Below are 21,911 nucleotides of genomic sequence, written 5' to 3'. Positions count from 1 at the left end.
AAAATGTTTTCTTAGATACAGATTAATAGTTTCTTAAAGAGACAAATGTAAAGCTATCTTTGTATCATAATTATAGATTCAGGGTTTGCTGTTGTAAAAATGTAATTCATTCACGGAATTACAATCACTGTATGTGTTCCTCTCCATGTCTCCTCAATCTCCATGTGTTTTGTTAAATAATGAAAATGTACATTTTTAATAAATCCACTTTAACAAGCTAGGTGTATACATTTATATTATTTAGGTATATCAGTACCTACTTCACTAAATTAGCATAAGTAATAAGAAGCAGTAAACTTTCCTTATGCAAACTTCTAGAAGTTTTACTATACTTCTTTTTATTCCAGTAATGAGCTGTAATTTTTTACAAATGTAATAATTCTTTTCCTTTTAAACAGTTCAATGATTACTCCTTTCTTATTGAGAATTTAGTGAACTAGTTTAAGATTTGAAAGACTGTTTACAATAGAAATGTACTTGAAGTTACAGCCATAAAAGCTCTTCTGGAATATCAGATGTCAGAAAATATTAAGTAACAATTAATTTAAAATAATGCATTTAGAGTAAAGTTTCAGAATTGGAGCAGATAAATACCAAAGAGGTAAAGTGGATAATTCTTCAAAATGTTCTGAAAAAGAAGAGCAGGTTGTTGGTGGTTTTTTGTTTTTTATAGCAGCGGATTAAAAAAGACTAAAGTGTGGTAGTGAGGATTTTGATTCTTTTTTCTTTAGCAGTAAAGATGCAGACAATATTTTGTACCTACTGAAATTAGGGAAGCTATAACATCTAGAAGCTCTGAGTAGAAACATGAAATGTCTGGGATGAATAGAGAACACCATGGGATAGGTAAGATTATAGATTATTTAATGTCTGCAATATTCCCCATGAGCAATATTATGAAGGTATAAACATAGTCTCCAAGAACAGAAAAAGACTGTCAAAACTGATCTTTGTTTTTAACTCCATTACCTAATTCTATACTTCAACGAGGAGCAAAGGAGACGTAAGGAACTATCAAGAGGACGTGAATTGTTGTAATGTGCTTGTTATGCCCAAACAAGAAGTGATATTAAGAATTTGGATAATCCTTTTACGAGATGAGCAAAAAGATTTGATGCGCAAATGTAGTGAAGTTGAACCAGGACTACAATGTTTAACTTTTCACAGCTGTAAACTTATTTCTAACACTACCTACAGAATGACAAAACACAGCAAAAAGAATTCTTCCCAATATAAGAAGACAGATTTTTTTTTTTAGCTTATTAGTGAGATGAAATACAGAAAAATTTTAAGACAGACATTCTCATCTGCTAAAATCTGAAGGAGTAAGGGACAGTGATTTGCTGACAGTAAGTCATTATGGTTTTGAGGCAAGTGATTCCCCAAAATCTAGCTTTCCCTCTTATTTAATGATTTTAATCTTTAAATCAGAACCTGTTTATTTAAGATAAATTATATAAGGATTTACCACCTTTGTGTTCAGATTTTTTTAGGCATTTACAGTTACACTACCTAAAATCCATGAAGAATTTTTGACAGATGGTGAAAAACTTAGTCTGGATAAAAGGAGAATTCTGGTTCTCATTTCTACATCAAAAAACACATAATGAGGTTAATTGGAAGTTCTTTGTTTTAATTCTACCTTGCCTGGGTCTTGTATTTCTCCTGTAGTGTTGTATTCCTTATATTTCCTACATAAGTGTCTCATTATAATAATTTGTATAAACTTGGTTAAAGGAGATCAAAATCTAGCTGTTTTTTTCATTTCCCAAATCTTATATTTTTGGTCTTCCAGATTCTTATAAACAAATTAATGAGCACACCACATGAACCCTATGTAAGAATCAGTGACTCATTTTGGCCACCTTATATTGAGCTGCTGCTAAGATATGGAATTGCCCTGAGACATCCAGAAGATCCAAACAGAATACGCCTAGAAGCCTTTCACATCTAGCATGACCTACATATTTCCTGGTGCTTTGTTTTGTGTTAATCTTGGGGGCTAAGACATACTTACGTTTTATGATACGTGTTTTCAATATCAGCAACCTTCTTGCTGGATGATTTAATTATTCTTATTAAACTCTTTCTTCAGTATGTAATATGAAAAAAGACAAATTTCTACTTCAACTGTTCGGTTAGAGTTGTCTTTGAGTTTTACACTAAGTGATGCCAAGATCTCTATTGGGGAGGGTTTTTTAAATCTGCTTTTAAGACGCAAAGTCAGCTAATGAACTGTTAAAAGCTTTTTTACTTTGTCTTTTTTACCATAAAAATCGTATTTCATACATGACTTTTCTCTTATGGTCATTTCTTAGATTGCTTTAACCTTTCTCAATTTCCTTTAGCCTTTTGTTGTACTCTGTAGAGGCAAAATTTGAAATAACTCAGCTCCTCCTGTACGTGGCCTTGCAGACATTTGGAACCAACAGTGTAGTATCATCTCAAGAATGTGTTTGCATTTTTTTTTTCAGAGCCTTTGTAAACAAATTTATTGGCTTTAAGATAAACACTTAGGAAAGCAGTCACATCTTTCTGTGCAAACGGCTGCAGATGTTAAGTGTGCAACTCTACAACTGCATGCTTCCTAACAGCTCGCGTTGTGTTATGCTATGTCTTCTGCCTTCACTTTTTCAGATCTAGTTTAGAAGGCATATAACAGATCTGTTCTGTTAATTTCTACAGTCTCTAAGTTATGTCAGTGACAGTTACATTCTGAATAAATGCTGATGATATGTGTCATCCTCACTGACTTTTTGATAGCCCTTGTTTTACACAAATAGTCTGAAATGAACCCCAGAATTTAAGCTAGAAATTCTACTTTTGCATATCTATTGTGACTGGAACCTTTAGAAGTAACATATCTTCTATTAACCAGATTTCAGTTTATTGAGGCAGGAACGGCAATGATTTTTCAGTTGACAGAAAAATAAAGGGTTGTATAGAATCATAGAATCATTGGGGTTGGAAGGGACTTTTAAAGGTCATCTAGTCCAACCCCGCTGCAGTAAGCAGGGACATCTTCAACTAGATCAGGTGACTCAAAGCCCCATGTAGCCTGGCCTTGAACACTTCCAGATAGGGGGCATTCACAGCTTCTCTAGGCAATGCATTCCAGTGTCTCACCACCCTCACAGTAAAGAGTTTCTTCCTAATATCTAATCTAAATCTACCCTCCTTCAGTTTAAAACTTACCCCTTGTCTTATTGCTATACTGCATTATAAAAAGTGCCTCCCCAACCTTCCTGTAGGACACCTTTAAGTACTAGAAGGCTGCAATAAGGTCTCCCCACAGCCTTCTCTTCTCCAGGCTGAACAACCCCAATTCTCTCAGCCTGTCCTCACAGGAGAGGGGCTCCAGCCCTCGGATCATTTTTGTGGCCTCTTCTGGACCCGCTCCAAAATGTCCATGTCCTTCTTGTGCTGAGGGCTCCAGAGCTGGACACAGCACGGCAGGTGGGGTCTCACCAGAGCGGAGTAGAGGGGCAGAATCGCCTCCCTCCACCTGCTGTCCATGCTGCTTTTGATGCAGCCCAGCATACAGTTGGCTTTCTGGTCTGCAAGCGCACATTGCTGGCTCACGTCTAGCTTTTTGTCCAGAGGTACCCCAAATCCTTCTCAGCAGGGCTGCTCTCAGCAGTTTAGCCCCAGTAAGTAACTAAGCCCCACCCACCTCCTCTCTCACTCCCCCCTGGTGGGATCGGAGAGAGAATCGGAAGAGTAAAAGTGAGAAAACTTGTGGATTGAGATAAAGACAGTTTTATAGGTAAAGCAAAATCTACACACACAAGGAAAGCAAAACAAGGAATTTTTTTACTACTTCCCATCTGCAGGTAGGTGCTCAGCCATCTCCAGGAAAGCAGGGCTCCATCATGCCTAATGGTTACTTGGGAAGACAAACACCATCACCCTGTCCCCCTCTTCTTCTTCACCCAGCTTTATATACTAAGCATGATGTCATATGATATGGGATATCCCTTTGGCCAGTTTGGGTCAGCTGTCCCGGCTGTGTCCCCTCCCAGTTTGTTATGCACATGGCAGACCATGGGGAGCTGAAAAAGTCCTTGACTAGTGTAGACATCACCTAGCACAACTAAAACATCTCCACATTGTCAAAACTGTTACTAGCACAAATCCAAAACATATCTGCATGCTAGCTACTATGAAGAAAATTAACTATCTCAGCTGAAACCAGGATGGTATCCACCCTTTATTCCATACCATTTATGTCATGCTCATGTCCCACACTCTCCAGTGCAATCTCATTAACCACCACCCTGCTTCCCATCCTTTGATATAATACACAGATATCATTTCCTTAGTCTATTGACTGCCCCTGTAAAATGTCTGTCAAATGTCCACAAAATGCCCACTGAGTTCACTTAGTCCATAACTTTGGACCCTATCTGTTCTGGTGGTCGCTCATGCAGAAAGGGTGGTGTGTTGCATGGACTGGGCACCAAAGCCAGCTCAGGTCAGGTCACTGCTACACTTGCACTGCTTCTTATAAGGCTTGTCCTCCATTGTTTCGGGTGGCTCCTGCTATAGTAATTCCTAGAATGCGCACCTCAAATCATCGGTTACAACCATTTAAAGGTATTTCCATTACAATCTCTGCCCTTGGTCCCTTTAGCAGACCACTGGGTTTAACATTGCAATGAACTTCCCCCCTTGCCCCTGCTCCAGCTTGGATTTATGCACAGACTGAAGTCCCTTAGGGTTGTACCTGCTCAAAGTGGAGCCTTATCTATGAGCCACAGTGTCTCCAGAGGTATACCTGCTGTGGCATAAATTTATCCACAGCCACAGTCACTTCAAGGTGCACCTGTTCCAGTATGGCCTGCTGCATGGGCCACAGTGCCTTCAGAGATATACCTGCTCAGCGCAGCCTTACCCACAGCCACAGTCCCTTCAGGACTGAGCGTGCTCCAACATGGCCTTACCCATAGCTGCAGTCCCTCTGGGGTGTACCTGCTCTGTTGTGGGCTTAACCATGGCCACACGCTTTGAGGTGCTCCAGCATGACCTCATGCACAGCCACTCATGCTTCAAGGTGTACTTGCTGCAGCATGGATTTATCTACAGCCACAGATGCTTCGAGGTGTACCTTCTCCAGTATGGAATTATCCTTGGGCCACAATCCCTTCAGAGGTATACCTGCGGCAGCACAGACATAACTACAGCCACAGACGTTTCAGGGTGTCCTTCTCCTGTGTGGCCTCACTCACAGGTCACAGTCCCTTCGACTCCAGTTCACACTGGAGTTTCAGCCTGTCCAGTACAGCAGCACAGAAGCAGCAGCAATGCCCTGGCATCTGCCAGCCCAGGCACCTGGCCATTGCAGTTATCAGAATGTTCCCAGGCACAGCAGAGTAAGATGATCAGCAGCACAACAGTACAGCAAGCAGCGAAAGCAAAAAGCAGCCACTAGACTGTAATATACCGTAAGGCAAGCAAGCCCCATGGCAAGCACAGAAGCCTTCTGATTAATAACTAAACAGCAATAACAGCTGTAAATTCAGTCTAGCACATTTCAATCAAATCTGTTATCTCAAACCCTCTAAGCCCCACACTGGGCACCAAAAGGGCTGCCATGGCTTAGCTCCAGCCAGCAACTAAGCACCACACAGCTGCTCACTCACTTGCCCCTCCCCTGGTGGGATGGCTGACAGAAGAGTAGCTGTAAGCTACTATGAAGAAAATTAACTCTATTCCAGCTGAAACTGTGACACCTGACTTGTTGCACATCAGGATTGCAAAATCTTGCACCGCAAGAAGGGCTGGAAGGAGGATCCAGGGAACTACAGGCCAGTCAGCTTGACCTCGGTACCGGGGAAGGTTATGGAGCAGATCATCTTGAGTGCGCTCACCAGGCAAGTGCAGGACAACCAGGGGATCAGGCCCAGCGAGCATGGGTTCATGAAAGGCAGTTCCTGTCTGACCAGCTTGATCTCCTTCTATGACCAGGTAACTCACATAGTGGATGAGGGAAAGGCTGTGGCTGTTGTCTACCTGGTCTTTAGTAAAGCTTTTGACACTGTCTCTGACAGTATCCTCCTAGAGAAGCTGGCAGCTCATGGCTTGGACAAGTGCATTCTGCGCTGGGCTCAATTTTAGGGCCAGTCTTGTTTAATATCTTTATCAATGATGTGGATGAGGGAATCAAGGGCACCCTCAGCCAGTTTGCTGATGACACCAAGTTAGACGGGAGTGTCAATCTCCTCGAGGGTAGGAAGGCTCTGCAGAGGGACCTGGACAGGCTGGATCAATAGGCCAAGGTCAGTTGTATGAGGTCCAACAAGGCTGCGTGCCGGGTCTTGCACGTGGGTGACAACAACCCCATGCAACACTACAGGCTTGGGGAAGAGTAGCTAGGAAGCTGCCTGGTAGAGAAGGACCCAGGGAGTCCCAGTCAACAGCTGTCTGATCATGAGCCAGCAGTGTGCCCAGGTGGCCAAGACGACCAACAGCATCCTGGCTTGTATCAGGAATAGTGTGGCCAGCAGGAGTAGGGGGGGTTTCGTGCCCCTGTACTCAGCACTGGTGAGGCCACACCTCGAGTACTGTGTTCAGTTTTGGGCCCCTCACTACAAGACGGACATTGAGGTGCTGGAGCGTGTCCAGAGAAGGGCAGCGAAGCTGGTGAAGGGTCTAGAGAGCAAGTCTTATGAGGAGAGGTTGAGGGAACTGGGGTTGTTTAGTCTGGAGAAGATGGAGGCTGAGGGGAGACCTTATTGCTCTCTACAACTACCTGAAAGGAGGCTGTAGCGAGGTGGGGGTTGGTCTCTTCTCCCAGGGCACTGGCAATAGAGCGAGAGGAAATGGGTTCAAGCTGCATCAGGGGAGGTTTAGATGGGGTATTAGGAAAAATTTCTTTACTGAAAGAGTGGTCAGGCATTGGAACAGGCTGCCCAGAGAGGTGGTAGAGATGCCATCCCTGGAGGTATTCAAAAAATGTATAGATGTGGCACTGGCACTTCAGGCTGTGGTTTAGGAGACATGGTAGTGTTTGGTTGACGGTTGGATTTGATGATCCTAGAAGTCTTTTCCAACCTTAATAATTCTATGATTCTAAGAAAAATGTGTTTAAATATCCCCCAGCTCTTATTTGCTCCTTTTCCTCTGAGGGCAATTTCCCAAGTGCTTCCATGCACTAGTGCAGTTAATAGCTGAAAGTTTACCTTTCTGAGCTTTAAGGTCCTGACTCTACTTTTTACCCATCCTGTACAGCTCAAGACTGAGAATTCCACCAGGGCATGATCACTGCAGCCCAGGCTGCCTCTAATTTTGATGCCTCTGATAAGTTCTTCCTTGTTAGTGAGCAACAGGTCCAGCAGCGCCTTTCCTCTGATCGGGCTCTTAATCATCTGTACTAGGAAGCTGTTCTCAACTTTCTAGATAATGCAACTAAATGCAATGACTAAAACCAGGCTATTTTTTGCAGTTAGGTTTGGCAGCTACTAAAAATTACTATGAAAGTCCTGAACAGGACTCAACAGAGTAATTCACGCGACAACTTTACGAGATGATATAGGGACACATGGGGGATGAAGCGGGCACCAATCCAATATAAGTTCTAGTATAATTGTCTTTTTCAGCCCTACTAAGCGTTAAGAAAAAAAATATTTCCGTCCCTGTATTTTTGAGAGGTTGCTGTTCATTTTGCCCACACAATTGGTGATTAGGCATGAGCATAGATCCCAGTGTGTGCTGCTGTGCATGAACATTGACTTTTTTTTTAGTTTGATACTGCTTGCTCAACTGCCATCCATTATTCAAAGTCTAGCTCTAATGTCTGACTAATTTAGACGTATTTACCTTACAGTATTTTTAATTAATTATTCAAATAGCTGTTTCTTGGCTTTGCTTTCTAGCACTGTCTCATTAGATTTCTTCTTAATTTATTTTTAAATACTTTGTATTCTGCTATGCTTTCACCTTAATATTAATATTACAAAGCCCAAATACTTCATTGACCCTGGATGCTTACTTCTGTGGTGACATTGGTAAGTTGAAGAAAAATATGTTAAACACTAAGGAGCTTCTCTAGTTTTAAAAAGAAACAACAAAAAACCCCACATCACCAACTGCCCAAAACCCCCTAAAACCACTGAGAGGGAAATAGGCTAGTCTATAAATGAGTGCTCTAGAGAAGATGAAATATTCATTATCTTTCGTAACAAAAAATCAAATCTCATCAAAGTAAATTATCAGAATAGATTTAAAAGAAAGCACTTAATATAAAGCTTATATTAAATTATGGACCTCACTGCCATAAAATATGCTATAAAGATTAAGTACAAATTTTCCAAAAATGCAAGTTTATAGAATTTAGATTCCTGAGTGGTTATTGAAGAAAATTGGCAGTCAGCTGTTTCAGAAATCCCCATCCTGCTAGTTGTTGGACCCTGAGAAGATATACATAGATACTCCTTGAGACCCTCCTGCAGCTCTACAGTATCTTACTGCATTCCAGAACGCCTTTCTGCTTAAACCTGGGACATGCTCAGAAGCCAAAACTTCAATGTAGCACTTTTTCCTTAGGCTTGATTAAGTCACTTACTACAGCAAAAGAGAAGCTGTAGAAAGAGGTAATCCATTTTCTCTTGAGGCCTAAAATGCATTATCAGTTTTTAAGGGAAGCTGGTTCAGATTGAAACAGAGCTAGCTGGAAGCAATAGTGCCTAGAAAAATCATGGCAAGTAAATGGAAAAAGTTCAAGGCAGTAATGAAGAACAGATCTTGCTTATGAGAAAAGCCTGGAATAGGATCTTCCATCAGTAGTAGTATCAGCAATGAGGAAGGTTGGGGAGTACATCTAAAGACAGAGTATGGTAACTTCTCAATTTTTTTCCTCTGTGCATGTCTAAGTGACAGCTGTTTAATTGGAATTAACACTTCCGTAAATGCTAATACTGGGACTCTACCTATTTGCATTCTATGAAATAAGGATTTATTTAGCTTAATGTCAAATTTTATCTCTGCAAAGCTAACATTAAAAAAGATAGGAAGTTCAATGAACATTCAGAGCTACCAGCCTGAGTAAGATGAAAATTTGATCTAACACACAGTCATCCATTCTCTGGTTGTGACCTTTGAATGGATAGTGTGAGCATGGATAATTACTAATCTCCTTAGAGGAGAGATACTGACAAGTTGAACTAGCTGGACCCCCTCTGTCACTTCACAATAATAATTTTGTGCCTGGTCCCAGTCAGGGGCCAACAATAGGCAAACTGCATTTACTTTCTTTAAATAAGTATATCAAGTACATTGGCTGGTGTATAAATTAATATAAAGTTATTAAACACTTCACTGTGAAAAGCCACAAAGGATCAGAGGAAAGAGATGAGCTTTCTACCCATGGTAAAGCTATGGCACCAGAACAGCTTCACAGGTGCTTAGCATCCAGCATGTTGTTGAGTTTTCAGAATGAGCTGGTGTGTACCAGTGGGTCAGAAAGAGAGCCAAGTCTTTTCATAATCACCAACGAGAAGCCCTTAACTGAGATTTTTATACATTTGTGTAATCACTTTGTGAATTCATGTACTCTTTTGTAATATCCAGAATGTCCTGTGACAAACAGTTTCACAGTTTAACTACCTGTGATGTGAAGTAGAATATACAGTTGTTTACCAGACATGATACTGACCTGTCCGGGATAACATCAACAGACATTTTCTGTTAAGACACATTTTCACATAGACATATTACACTGAGGTCTACACTGTAGATCTGTATTTTGATACCCTTTGTTCCCACCTATACTGCTGGTAATGAACGCCATGTTCCCTGTTCCTTGCTCATTTCCTGATACTTAGGACAAATTGTCTAGGTGATGAGAAACCTCAGTAGAAAGGAGCAGACCTGTACAGTGGATTTAAATTTAACACTGAGTACTAAATCTGTCACTTGAGTATGCTGTCTGACTTAATGGAAATAATTTCCATTTTGCATGTGGTTCAGTGTAGATTTCATTGCACATACCTTTATACCTTAAGTATGCAGTGCAAGTTCATAAACTCTTGAACAGCTTTTTCTTAGAGCTATATATACACACCTCGCATGTTAGTGCAAGTGAAAGGTCAGGATGGCATTGAAACTTTCCCTCTTATTATTTATGGCAAGAAGACTCAGTCGGGATCAGTACAAATTCAAATCCTATCTCTGAAGAAAAAAAGAGTACTGTTTCTTTCATAAACATTTTTTTTCTGGGTATGTTAGACCCTTGCTCCCCTAACCAAATTAGAGACCACTCAGGCATAGACACAGATATTCCACGCCCAACCCTACTCCCCAGCTTTGTCTATTGATAATGACTGAAATTAGTCTGTCGTAATTGTTTCACATCATTAATCAACAAATATAGCAGGTAAATCTGCCCCAAAAGAGTACATATCCCTGACAAATGTTATAGACATTGCTCTTGCTCTCTTTCATCCCACACCTGAATATTCACAAACAGCACTTGAGCTATTCTTATCTGTTACTGTCCTTCAGCCAAAATTTAAGAAGTTTTAAGAGTTATTTCAAAATAAGACATCTGAAATTCCAAGGAAAAAACATAGAAGAAGCTTTGTGACCATTGATACCAGCATGTTTATAATAAGCTGCACTTTGGAGCCTATGACTTTTACATTAATTTCAAAAGCATCAGCTCTGTGACCAAAAGATCACATTTTCAGTTTCACATGATTAGTGACATATTTATAAATTTGTAAAATCCATCCAACTTAGAATGAAAAGTAAAGAAAAGCCAATTAATTAAAACATTGCGGAACAACAACAAAAGGCAGGGATGATAACAAAAACAGTTCACTGCTGAAATCAAGTGTACCAGCCTAGACAACCAAATTCTTCCTGGTACCAAAATATGCTTTTGAAAACACTGTCTGTCTCAAAATACTAAAGGTGGCAGTAGTAATCACAACACTAAAATCCAGAAAGCATCCTGTAGTGAGGTCCAGCACACGAGTAAGGGCAAACCTGTGGATTGCTGTAACTGCTGTCATCCTTGAGATTTTGCTTTTTTGAAGTCCTGAACTGAAACTCTGCCACACATCTTGGAAAAAAACAATGTGTTTCTACCACCTACAGATTATGTTTATTCAGATAGCTTTTATTTAATTTAGAGCAATCTCTTGCTAGGGAGAAGTGTGGCTCAGGGAAGAATTAATTCCTTCCTATCTTTTTAGGAAAGTTAGTCTGTCAGGCTGCTGATAACCTACAGATCTTCTAAAAGTGGCTCATGAAAATATTCAGATCTTAAAATTAAGGCAATAGTGATCCAAGAGAATGTACCCAGGTTATTCATATCTTTATCATCAGGTCTTCAGCATTCATATGGACAGTCTGTGTAATGAAAAAGTTTTTAGCATGCTTGGTCCATGGCCGTGGGAGTCACAATTCAGACACCTATTTAAAGGTGTCCCCAGTTCCAGCTGACAACAGTATCTTATCTGTCTGTTCTTAAAAGAATTGATAGCCTAGTCCGCAGTTTCATAACATGAGTATGAATTACATTGAAACCATCCTGGAACTGACTTCCAGAAAGCCAGGTTCTACAGGACACGGTCAGAAACTAGAGCTGATACTTGAACAGTAGACATTGTCAGCAATGGCAAACATCTCATTTTATGCTCATATGGCAATTTTTTGTGTGTGTGGTAGTTTTTTTTGTTTGTTTCAGAATTGCTGTACCAACCTCAAAGAAACAATTAAGGGGATTTTTAGGTTTGGCTGGGTGGTGTCAGCTATGAACCCCTAATTTTGGACTAATTGCCAAATATTATGTGCTGCCACAAAAGGAACTGAAGGGATTCTAGAATGGATAATACAAAGTCATAAAAGTTTTTATGAAATTAAGAGAAAATTAATGGAAGCCCCTGCCTTGGGGCTCCTGAATCTGAGAAAACCCTTTCAATTATATACACGAAAGACAACAAGTGATGTTGGGAGTACTGACACAAAAACTGGGAAGCTGGAAAAGACCAGTGGGATACTTTTCCAAATAATTGGATAAGGTTAGTAAAGGCTGGCCTGCCTGCTTGAGGGTGGCTACTGTAGCCTTAACTGAGGAATCTCAAAACATGACACTGGTTCAACTGATTACCATATTTGGACTTCATGCTGTATCATCTCTCCTTGAAAACAAGGGACACCACTGGATTTCCCCAAACAGATTAGCAAAATATCAAGCCACATTACTAGAACAAGACAATGTCACGCTTTCCCTAACATCCACCTTAAATCCTGCCACCTTACTCCTGATTTCTGAGTCTGATGAATTAAAGCATGATTATCAAACCATCTTTGAACTACAGTATTCCAGTAGACCAGATTTATGGGATGAGCCACCGCCTAACGCAGAAGTGCAGCTCTTCACCAATGGTGGTAGCTACCTGTTGGAAAGAAAACACAGAGCTGGATACACGGTGGTAACAAATACCCAAACACTAGAAACCAGAGCACTGTCTGTTAATACATCCACTCAAAAAGCACAGTTGATAGCACTCACTCGAGCCTTAGAACTGAGTCATGGGAAAAGAGTTAATATATATACTGATTCCAAATATGCATTTGGAGTGGTATATGCACACGGGACAATTTGGAAAGGAGGCTTATTAAACTCACAAGGGGCTCCAGAAAAAAATGGAACAGAAAATATGAAACTTCTGCAAACAGTTCTACCAAAGGAGGCTGCAATAATACATTGTAAACAGCTCACTGAAAGGGAAACAGCGACGTTGCAAAAGGTAATTGAAAAGCAGATCAGTTAGCTAAAAAGGCAGCCCTGATGGAGCCAAAATTTGAAGGAACCTTAATTCTAGGATCTTCTTTAGAACCATTGCTACCAAAATATGCTGAGAAAGAAAACCAGTTAGCAGAACAATTAGATTTCTCCAGAAATTATCAAGGTTGGTGGGGGGCGCCACTGAAACAATTACTGGTTCCTGAGAAAATGATGGAAATTTTACTTAAAAGGCTACACCAAGAAACACATACAGGAGCAGATGCACTGGTATCAACTGCTAAGGGAAGCATTTCGGGGCCCAAGATGCAAACTATAGTGGATATTTTAGTGAAAAAAATATACTATCTGTTGTGCTAATAACCCAAAAATCAGGAAGAAGATTATGGGAGGACTTGTAAGGCAAGCAATAACTCCCGGGGAATTACCTAGATGTAACCAGTATAAATACCTACTGGTATTAGTTTATACCTTCTTTGGTTGGCCAGAGCTTTTCCCTTGTCGTACCAAGAAAGTTAGAGAAGTAATCAGGATTTTAGTGAAAGAAATTATAGCTAGATTTGGTATTCCGGAAGGTATCTCCTCTTACAATGGGCCTCATTTTATGGCAGAAGTAGCACAGGGAATTTCCAAGATTTTACAGATTAAGTGGGAATTACATACCCCCTGGAGGCCTCAATCTAGTGGGAAAGTAGAAAGGTTGAATCAGACCCTTAAGAGGCACATTTCTAAACTTTGTCAGGAAGCACACCTTAAATGGATAGAAGCCTTACCTTTAGCTCTTGTGAATTCAAATAACCCCTAGGGTTAAGGAGAAGGTAAGCCATTTTGATACCGTATACGGGAAAGCATATCCCACAAATGTTTTAAACGTCAGGGGAGACAAAATGCATATAAGAGGACAGGCTGCAATCAAAGAATACTGATTTCTCTCTTGCAGACTTTGTCTTCACTACACAGGTACCCAAATCAAAGGGCTTCTCTTCCCTTGGATGCACTAGTCCACCCATTCCAGCCAGGGGACACTGTCTATATATACTCTTGGAAAGATGAACTGTTGAAAGAAAAGTGGAAAGGACCCTATACTGTACTATTGAAGACTTGTACTGCGGTTAAGGTAGAAGGAATTGATTTCTGGATTCATTACACATGGGTAAAAAGGGCACAAAGGCCTGATCCAGATAAATGTATCTCCACCCCAACTGGAGAAGTTAGACTTTGATTGACCAGAAACGCTAGATGAACGGTGCTTAGGAAACAGGACTTGCCTATGAAGAGATTAAGTGCCTATTTTCCCCATGAGGCTAGTTATAGAACCCCCCTTGCAAAGCATTGTTAATCTAACTATGCCAAGATGATAGTCATATATTTAGTAAATTTAATCTTACTATTTATCCAGTCATTCAGGAGAATCCACAATAGCAGCAGTTTGACTGCATGTCCTTCACTACCAAAATCCACTGCAAACCTGTTAGATTGGGGAATCTTAGTCTTAGATTTAAATTGAACCTTTAAAAAAATGCTTGATCTCCCAATAACAGGAGGTAAAGTAATCGCATTTGGATGTTATTACATGGTGATGGTGCTTGTGGATATATAAAAATGTAAATAATATGGATTGTTGTGTTCACATCCCAATCACTGAAAAGCTAGATGATCAATTGGACTAAAAAAAACAAGTGGCAAAGCCGAGCCAGGACCTGAGGGCTTCAATAAAAATGGGATGGCTAAACAAAATATTAAAGAAACTTGGATTCTCCCTTACTGGATGGTTGCAAAGCTTGTTAAAACATTGTAATTATGATTTGATTGCTTCTATATTAGTTGGATGTATTTAGAGTGTGATAGTAAGACAAATTACAGAAATTATATACTGCTTATGAAAAGGAGTAAGACTTACGAACTCATGAAAAAAGCCTGACTGTCTGAAAGGGAGGAAAAATTGTATTGTGTGGAAAATGAAATTTTCCACTAAGAAATAACAATGAACCATGTGAGCCTTGCAGAACTGAATCTGGCAGTCAGAGGAGGGAGCTGGGAGATGCGGAAGCATTTCTTTTACGACTGCATCCTAGAAGAAGAACTGAGAGACTGATAAAAGGGAAGATCCCACCACAGAGGATGCCAAAACTGAGTGATAAAGTGTGAAGTCAGTCTGGTGGTGTCCCTCAGGGGTCTACACTGACTGGTCCTATTTAATATCTTCATCAACAACATAGTGGGATCGAGTGTACCCTCAGCAGGTTTGCAGATGACACCAAGCTCAGTGGTACAGTTGACATGCCTGAAGGATGGAATGTCATTCAGAGAGACCTAAACAAGCTGGAGAGGTGGGCCTGTGAGAACCTCAGGAGGTTCAACAAGGCCAAGTGCAGGGTCCTGCACTTGGGTCAGGGTAATCCCCGATATCAATACAGGCTGGGGGATGAAGGGATTGAGAGCAGCCCTGCTGAGAAGGATTTGGGGTACCTCTGGACAAAAAGCTAGACGTGAGCCAGCAATGTGCGCTTGCAGACCAGAAAGCCAACGGTATGCTGGGCTGCATCAAAAGCAGCATGGACAGCAGGTGGAGGGAGGCGATTCTGCCCCTCTACTCCGCTCTGGTGAGACCTCACCTGCTGTGCTGCATCCAGCTCTGGAGCCCTCAGCACAAGAAGGACATGGACATGTTGGAGCAGGTCCAGAGGAGGCCACAAAAATGATCCGAGGGCTGGAGCCCCTCTCCTGTGAGGACAGGCTGAGAGAGTTGGGGTTGTTCAGCCTGGAGAAGAGAAGGCTGTGGGGAGACCTTATTGCAGCCTTCCAGTACTTAAAGGGCGACTACAGGAAAGATGGGGGCAACCTCTTTAAGCAAGGCCTGTTATGACAGGACAACGGGTGATGGTTCTAAACTAAAGGAGGGTAGATCTAGACTGGACGGAAGGAGGACGCTTTTTACAATGAGGGTGGTGAAACACTGGCACAGGTTGCCCAGAGGGGTGGTAGATGCCCCATCCCTGGAAACGTTCAGGGTCAGGTTGGACAGGGCACTGAGCAACCTGATCTAGCTGAAGATGTCCCTGCTCACTGCAAGGGGGTTGGACTAGATGATCTTTAAAGGTCCCTTCCAACCCAAACTATTCTATGATTCTGTGATAAAACTGCAGTAACTAGGGGAAGGGTAAAGGCAGCAGGGGGAGATCACAACCACTAACTCAGTTCAGGACTGAGAAGACTTGTCCCCCCACCCCTCTAAGGAGCATACATGCTAATTTACAAGGCTAGTGAGGCTAATTAAAATACAGCTAACCAATAGCAGATAAGATGATAATTACTAACCAATTAATACAAAATCAAGCAGGTTTTTACTAAATATGTAACAAGAACAATACTTTGTAGTTTCGTTGTGTGCGCTAGCTTTGTGGAGTTACCACCTAGCACCCATCTTTCCACAAATATTCAATGAATAAAATACCTCTGCTCTGTGTGTAGTTTGGCATTTTGCACACCAGGCGAACAATCCCACTTTCGGGGAAAACAGTTCTACAGTAACAATTCTTCTGCACTGTGTATACAGCCTAGAGCCCCTGACACTTTTCAGAATACATAGGTATAGCAAACTTCATATTGAGAGGAAACTGATCTAGCAACATGAACATCTTCTGACAGGTAGTATGACACTGTTACAAGGAAACACAGATCACGTCTGCCCTCACAAACTCAACCCTGCAAACTGTTGCAGTTGGTACAAACTTACTGACGCCATTTCCTAGCTAATTATCTAAATTGTTCTGCAGAGAGTTTTTCAACTTTTGATGGTGGCATTAAAATTAACTGTTGAATTTGTCTGGATTTTGCTGCAGATAAAAGAATTGTGATTTTGAAAGAGTACCATAAAAGTTTGTGGATATAGTTTTGCCAGAAATATAGATGAGCTTTTTGTTTGTGTTTTTGAGAGAGAACAGGTGATGCTAATGAAGATGGCTGTGGCTAGCTACAGGCATCTGACCTTCAAAAATAATCCATCTATCTTGAAACCTGGAATATTCTTCAGTATTTTGGTATATCAGCACTACATTTTCTGTATCTTATACTGTATTTGAAGCTTTTTTTTTTTAAAAAAAGAAGTCCAATAAACAGCATATAAAACAGCCTGGGAAGGTGTTGCCACCTTGTGCCTGTTTACTTTAAGTCTGCAATTCGTCTCTCATGGACTATTTATTCACAAAAGATAGCCGACCCATGTACTTTTGTAGAGAAATTTCATTTCCAGTGTTTTGGTTTGGTTTATTGAATTTAATCTACTGTTTTTTCTTCTTGTTGGGTATTTTTTTTTTAATTGGCTTATTTATTTATTTTGCTTCAAACTCTTTTAGCATAACAACTATTTGATCATGATACTTTTACTTATTCCCAAAGGTGAAATCCTAGTGATTAAGCCAGTGCATATTCTCAGGCAATGCTAACGCTATGGTTTTGTTCAGATTGTTTCCAGGTTAAACAATGAGCATTCCAAGGTACCTCAGCAGTGCTGAACTATTCATAATTATAATCAGCCATGGTTTCAAGAAGTTCTTTGTTCTGCAGACATTTTAAATTCTGTACTTTAGAAAATTTATTGTGTCAAATGAAACATAATCTTGCCTTCTCTATTTGGCAACAAACGCTGCTTGCAGGTGCTTCCAAATGAGCTTTTGGATTATAGTTAGCCAAGAAAAATGTAATTTTGGTGGTATTCCTATTCTAATTGTAATTTAGGTTGCGTTTAAATGAGTTGCTGAAGACTGTTTCAGGCAGAAAGACTTAAAATACAAATTAAATTAGATTAATATTGTAGTTTACTTGATAAATAACTGTCCTTTACTACATATAATAAATCATTTCCCTGACAATCATTTGCTCAAGTTTCCTTAAGACTACAAAGTACTTATATTTTGTTTAATAGAACACTGCAGAATTTTCACTGGTGTCAAGGCAAGCCATTATTCTTGGTGTCATGTTCTAGAGACATCTTTGCCAGAACACAAATTATCCACAGAAACAAATTACTGTGCTTAAAATTAGTATCTCTTGTGATAGTTCATCTTTGGTACTTCTCTTGCTTTTATTTAACATAATTGTTCAATTTTATGTCTATTTGCACTGACTGTAAAGCTCTTATGGTTAAATTATTAATTTATATTAATAAATGTTGCCAAAAAGCAAGTATTAGCTTACAATGCTACTGTGTACGCATAATCTGATGCAGTTGCATCTAGGTTTTTATTTAGATGTGCAGCATGCTTTTATTTCAGTAACATTCCTTTTTGGACTTGTGTCTATTTCACTATTAGAGGGTTTTGTTTTGTGACAGTCATTGCATTGGAAACTGTATTTTTATTAGATCCAGGAACGAGCTGGTTATAGTCCTCCAACACTGGAAAACTGGGTAATTAATTTGTTGTATTTAAGAGAAGAATCCAAAGGCTGAGGTCAATGTGAATGAAGTTGCTTGATAGAAAGGGAGCAGATCTGTGTTTCATCATAGAAAGGTGAAAGTGTTCAACTGAGCTGAATTTAAAGTTAGTCAGTCTGTTCAGAATAGTCTTCCTACCTGTTTTGCAAATTAAAAATTGAACTAGACTTTATCAGTTAGTTCCCAGATGGCTCTGACTTTGTAGGGCAATCCCGACCGCAAACAGAAGCTTAGTTTTGAAGCTCTTCGCATATGAGGGCTAAGGCTGCTCAGTCAATACATTCTTTGACTGACTGTGCACAAGTTGGATGAAAACACTGTAACCTGATAAAAGCCCCTTGTATATGACAGGATTCTGGCAACATTGCACGTAGTCTTCTATTTGGGAAGATGAAATATTGAAGAACTGGCAAAGGTATAAAAATAATACCATAACCGCACATGTGAGGGTCTCAGCAGAATTCTGCTAAGAACAACACACAGATTCAAATGTGACGTTCCTCCTGCAGCTAGGACTGACATGGGCAGTAACAACAAAGCTGAATTTAAAAAACATTTGCAAGTCTCTGGACTGCTAACTTTGAGATTATTAACTCAGAAAGAAAGCTCTCACATATGGGATACAGTTCAGGAACACTGAAGCTGAGAATAACAACTGTGTCTTGACTGAGTTAGTCAAACAGTGACTGTTCTGCATCAAGAAAAGTGAGCATTCAAATTTTATAATGTAATACAGATACTAATTTTATGAAATATTACATCTTTACATCAACTGTGAATTACTGCAAGAGAAGCAGCACTTTTTAGAGAGCCAAGAGCGATATAAACCAAACAAAATTGGGAGAGGACAGACAGAACCCCAGTAGGATGTATGATAGGAATAGAACTTACAATGAGAAGTCTCCTATACCATTCCAGAAACATCCTAAAACAAATAAGCTGACTCTATATAGAACTATCAAGAGTTAGATGTAAACTTTCACCTTAAATCAGGAGAGAGTTATTTTACTCAGCCAAATCAATTCCTGCTGCAATTCTTTTCCACTAGAGATAGGACCGTCCATGGGGCTACACCAAGTATGAAACTGTCCCATGGGATTACTGCAGCATCAATGCTTACAAAGAAGCATTGTCATGGTTGTTGAACAAAGTTATCTTTGCAACATTTTAGTAAGGTTGTTTTCAAGCTGCTATTATTCAAAAATGCAATCTGAAGGTAGTCAACATGCATATAATTCTGCAAGGGGATGCAAACCCAGTGCCGATTTTAAAAAGCAGGAGTACCTAGAAAAAATTAGAAACTGAAATAATCAAGCTGAAATTGATGTGTTTCACTTTTGAACTTCTGGTTTGTGGTAGTGGTTCAGAACTCAGTTTAAGAAGTAAATAATATTGAAGTAATATTAGTATGTGCTTTCCCAATAAACATGCATATGTATGGCAGGGATCAGGCTTATGTGAAAAAACATCATCAGATATGGGTGTTTAGCAAATCATTAGAAAACTACAAAATTGTCCATAAGCAACAAATCAGACCAAATGGAATATTTTTAGTGTATTTGAGTGTTATATTTTCCCATGAAAATCTTTTATTTCAAAGATTTATGCCTGCTTTTTGCATGGTTAAGGAAATCCTTTGCATAAATCTACTGACAGTAGTAATAGTGTTCAAAATTTCATTGTTCATTAACAGAATGTTTCAACTAAACCTAAGCAGTAAGTAATCACCGCAATGGTTTATTAAGACTGTATATGGCAGCTAGATGTTAAAATAGATTTTTTTTGTTTAAAATCACTATTCCTTTCAAAACATTTGATAATTAAAGGATAAGGCAAGTTGTGGTCAGTTTGTTTTTATATACTACTTAATATATGAAGCACTTATGCATCCTTTAGTAACCTAAAAAAAAAAGTTGTTACATTATATGCTATGATGTTAAAATCTCAGTCCATGTATTGCACATAGAGTAATTCTACAGTAAGAATTACCATTTTATTTCGGAAAAAAGTGACATATCTTTTTCTGCTTTTATCATGTTCACACCATTAGTTCATGCCATTAAAAAAGATTGTACAAAAGATTTTCCTGAGTGGTTTTGTGTCTATTTCTGTTCCCATCTTCCTCCATACACGTTTTCATTTTTCTTTCTTCATATTTGGTTCTTGACTTTTTTCCTTTATTTTTTCATTTACTTTCTTTTCCCATTTCTTATTCCAAAATCAGTACCTTCTAGGTCAAGCAGTAGTCACAACAGGGTGCTTCCCTAGCCCTCAAAACAGACCTACCTTTGGCTCTGAGCCTCTATCCAGTCACTTACTTTGTGGCACAGCTTTCTGTGAAGACTGTCCCTTCAAAGCTAATACATACAAAAAATATTCTCATTTGGTTTCTGAGGCAATTCTGAGGGATGCATCTCTTTTTTCTTAGAGTCTGTCCAGAGGAATCTAAGGGGCAAAAAACCAGTCCCATTCCCCTCAAGAAGGTTACCAGATGCAGAGTTCTAGCTGCTTTGTGAGCAGAGTGCTGTCTGCCATTGTTTTTTGTTCAAATTAATGAAAAATACTCAGTTCAGGACATGGTTTTCTTTTTTAGACTTTTCAAAAAACTTTCCCTATAAACATGGGATTATTAGTACCTGTATTATTTCTCAGTAATATAAGTGTGTGTAACCCATTTTGTTGTAAGACTGCAAAAGAAAATTTGCAGAATTGCACTGACTCATCTTAGAAGGAAAAGCCCTGGCATGAAAGATAAAACGAAAAAAGCCTAGATCCTTCCCAACACATTAGAAGGTATATGAGAAGCAAATCATCCTCCATCAGCTCATTCTATCATGTCTTAACCAGTGGAAAAAGTGTCAGCCTTGCAACAGACCATCAGCTCTTGGGAATCATCTTGGGTCTTCAGGTGCCTTCTCATTCTGGGCAGCCAACCTTCATCTAATCAGGATGCTGCTGCAAAAAACCAAGGAGATAATTACTTTCAGAGAAAGGTAAATGCATCCCCCTCCCATTTCCAGCTTCCAGGTAACCCAGAGGACCTGGTAAGTCTCCTTACAGAGGAAAAAGAAGTTGCATTCCATGCAACTACAAAGTTTGCAAAAATTTTGATCCAGACACTGTACCAATATCTCCTGGTGAGGTAATTCTTAAGGATGTTCTTCTGTCACTTGATGCTGACTCCAGAGAAGCAAGTCATCAGCACAAATATCAAACTCTGAGATACTTTGTTTAGCTCTGTGAATGATTCAGCTGTCCCTCTCCCATCTTCAGTGGAACACTTGTCAGAAATTAGCTTATCAAACTGATAGACCACAAGATTTTTAGTATTACACAGAAAATCTGCCTTGGGTTCCTATATCAACATGGAAAAAAGATGAGGGACAACTGGCCCTGGTAATCACATACCTGCAGAAGGAATGGGAAACTGGACACTGTGGGAGAAGTGTGAAAACTTGCATGCCAGGTTCTGTTGGGAAATGCTGAAATACTACAGAAATTATGCCTGCAGAAGAAAGCTGTGGACCTCTCTTCTAGGTGGCCTCAGACTCTGTTATGCTATCTTTCCTACTAACCTACTGCTTGATGCTAAGCCACTGATAGTGAAAGTATTTTAAAAACAGATTCTGCAAACAGGCCACAGGGATCCAGGCCACAGCTTTTATCGGTCCTCCCAGCCCTTTGTTCCCAGTACTGTGTACAGTTCTGGTCCCCGCTATACAAAAA

At 39.8% G+C, this 21,911-nt stretch overlaps 1 protein-coding gene across 3 annotated transcripts in view; it reads left to right on the top strand.

The window, feature by feature from the left end:
• Positions 1 to 2,118, top strand: part of CENPK (centromere protein K) — a 29,757-nt gene extending 27,639 nt beyond the window's left edge. For all 3 annotated transcript variants that reach the window (XM_064439119.1, XM_064439117.1, XM_064439118.1), the window contains exon 10: positions 1,796 to 2,118. In XM_064439119.1, coding sequence (XP_064295189.1) covers positions 1,796 to 1,954 — 159 coding nt within the window. In that variant the 3' untranslated portion in view covers positions 1,955 to 2,118. The remainder of the gene's footprint in view (positions 1 to 1,795) is intronic.
• The last annotated feature ends 19,793 nt before the right edge of the window (positions 2,119 to 21,911 follow it).

The sequence above is a fragment of the Phalacrocorax carbo genome, chromosome Z (assembly GCF_963921805.1).
Source record: "Phalacrocorax carbo chromosome Z, bPhaCar2.1, whole genome shotgun sequence".
Lineage (NCBI taxonomy): Eukaryota > Metazoa > Chordata > Aves > Suliformes > Phalacrocoracidae > Phalacrocorax > Phalacrocorax carbo.
Note: the sequence above shows the minus strand (reverse complement) of the source record. Positions and strands in the feature narration are given on the sequence as shown.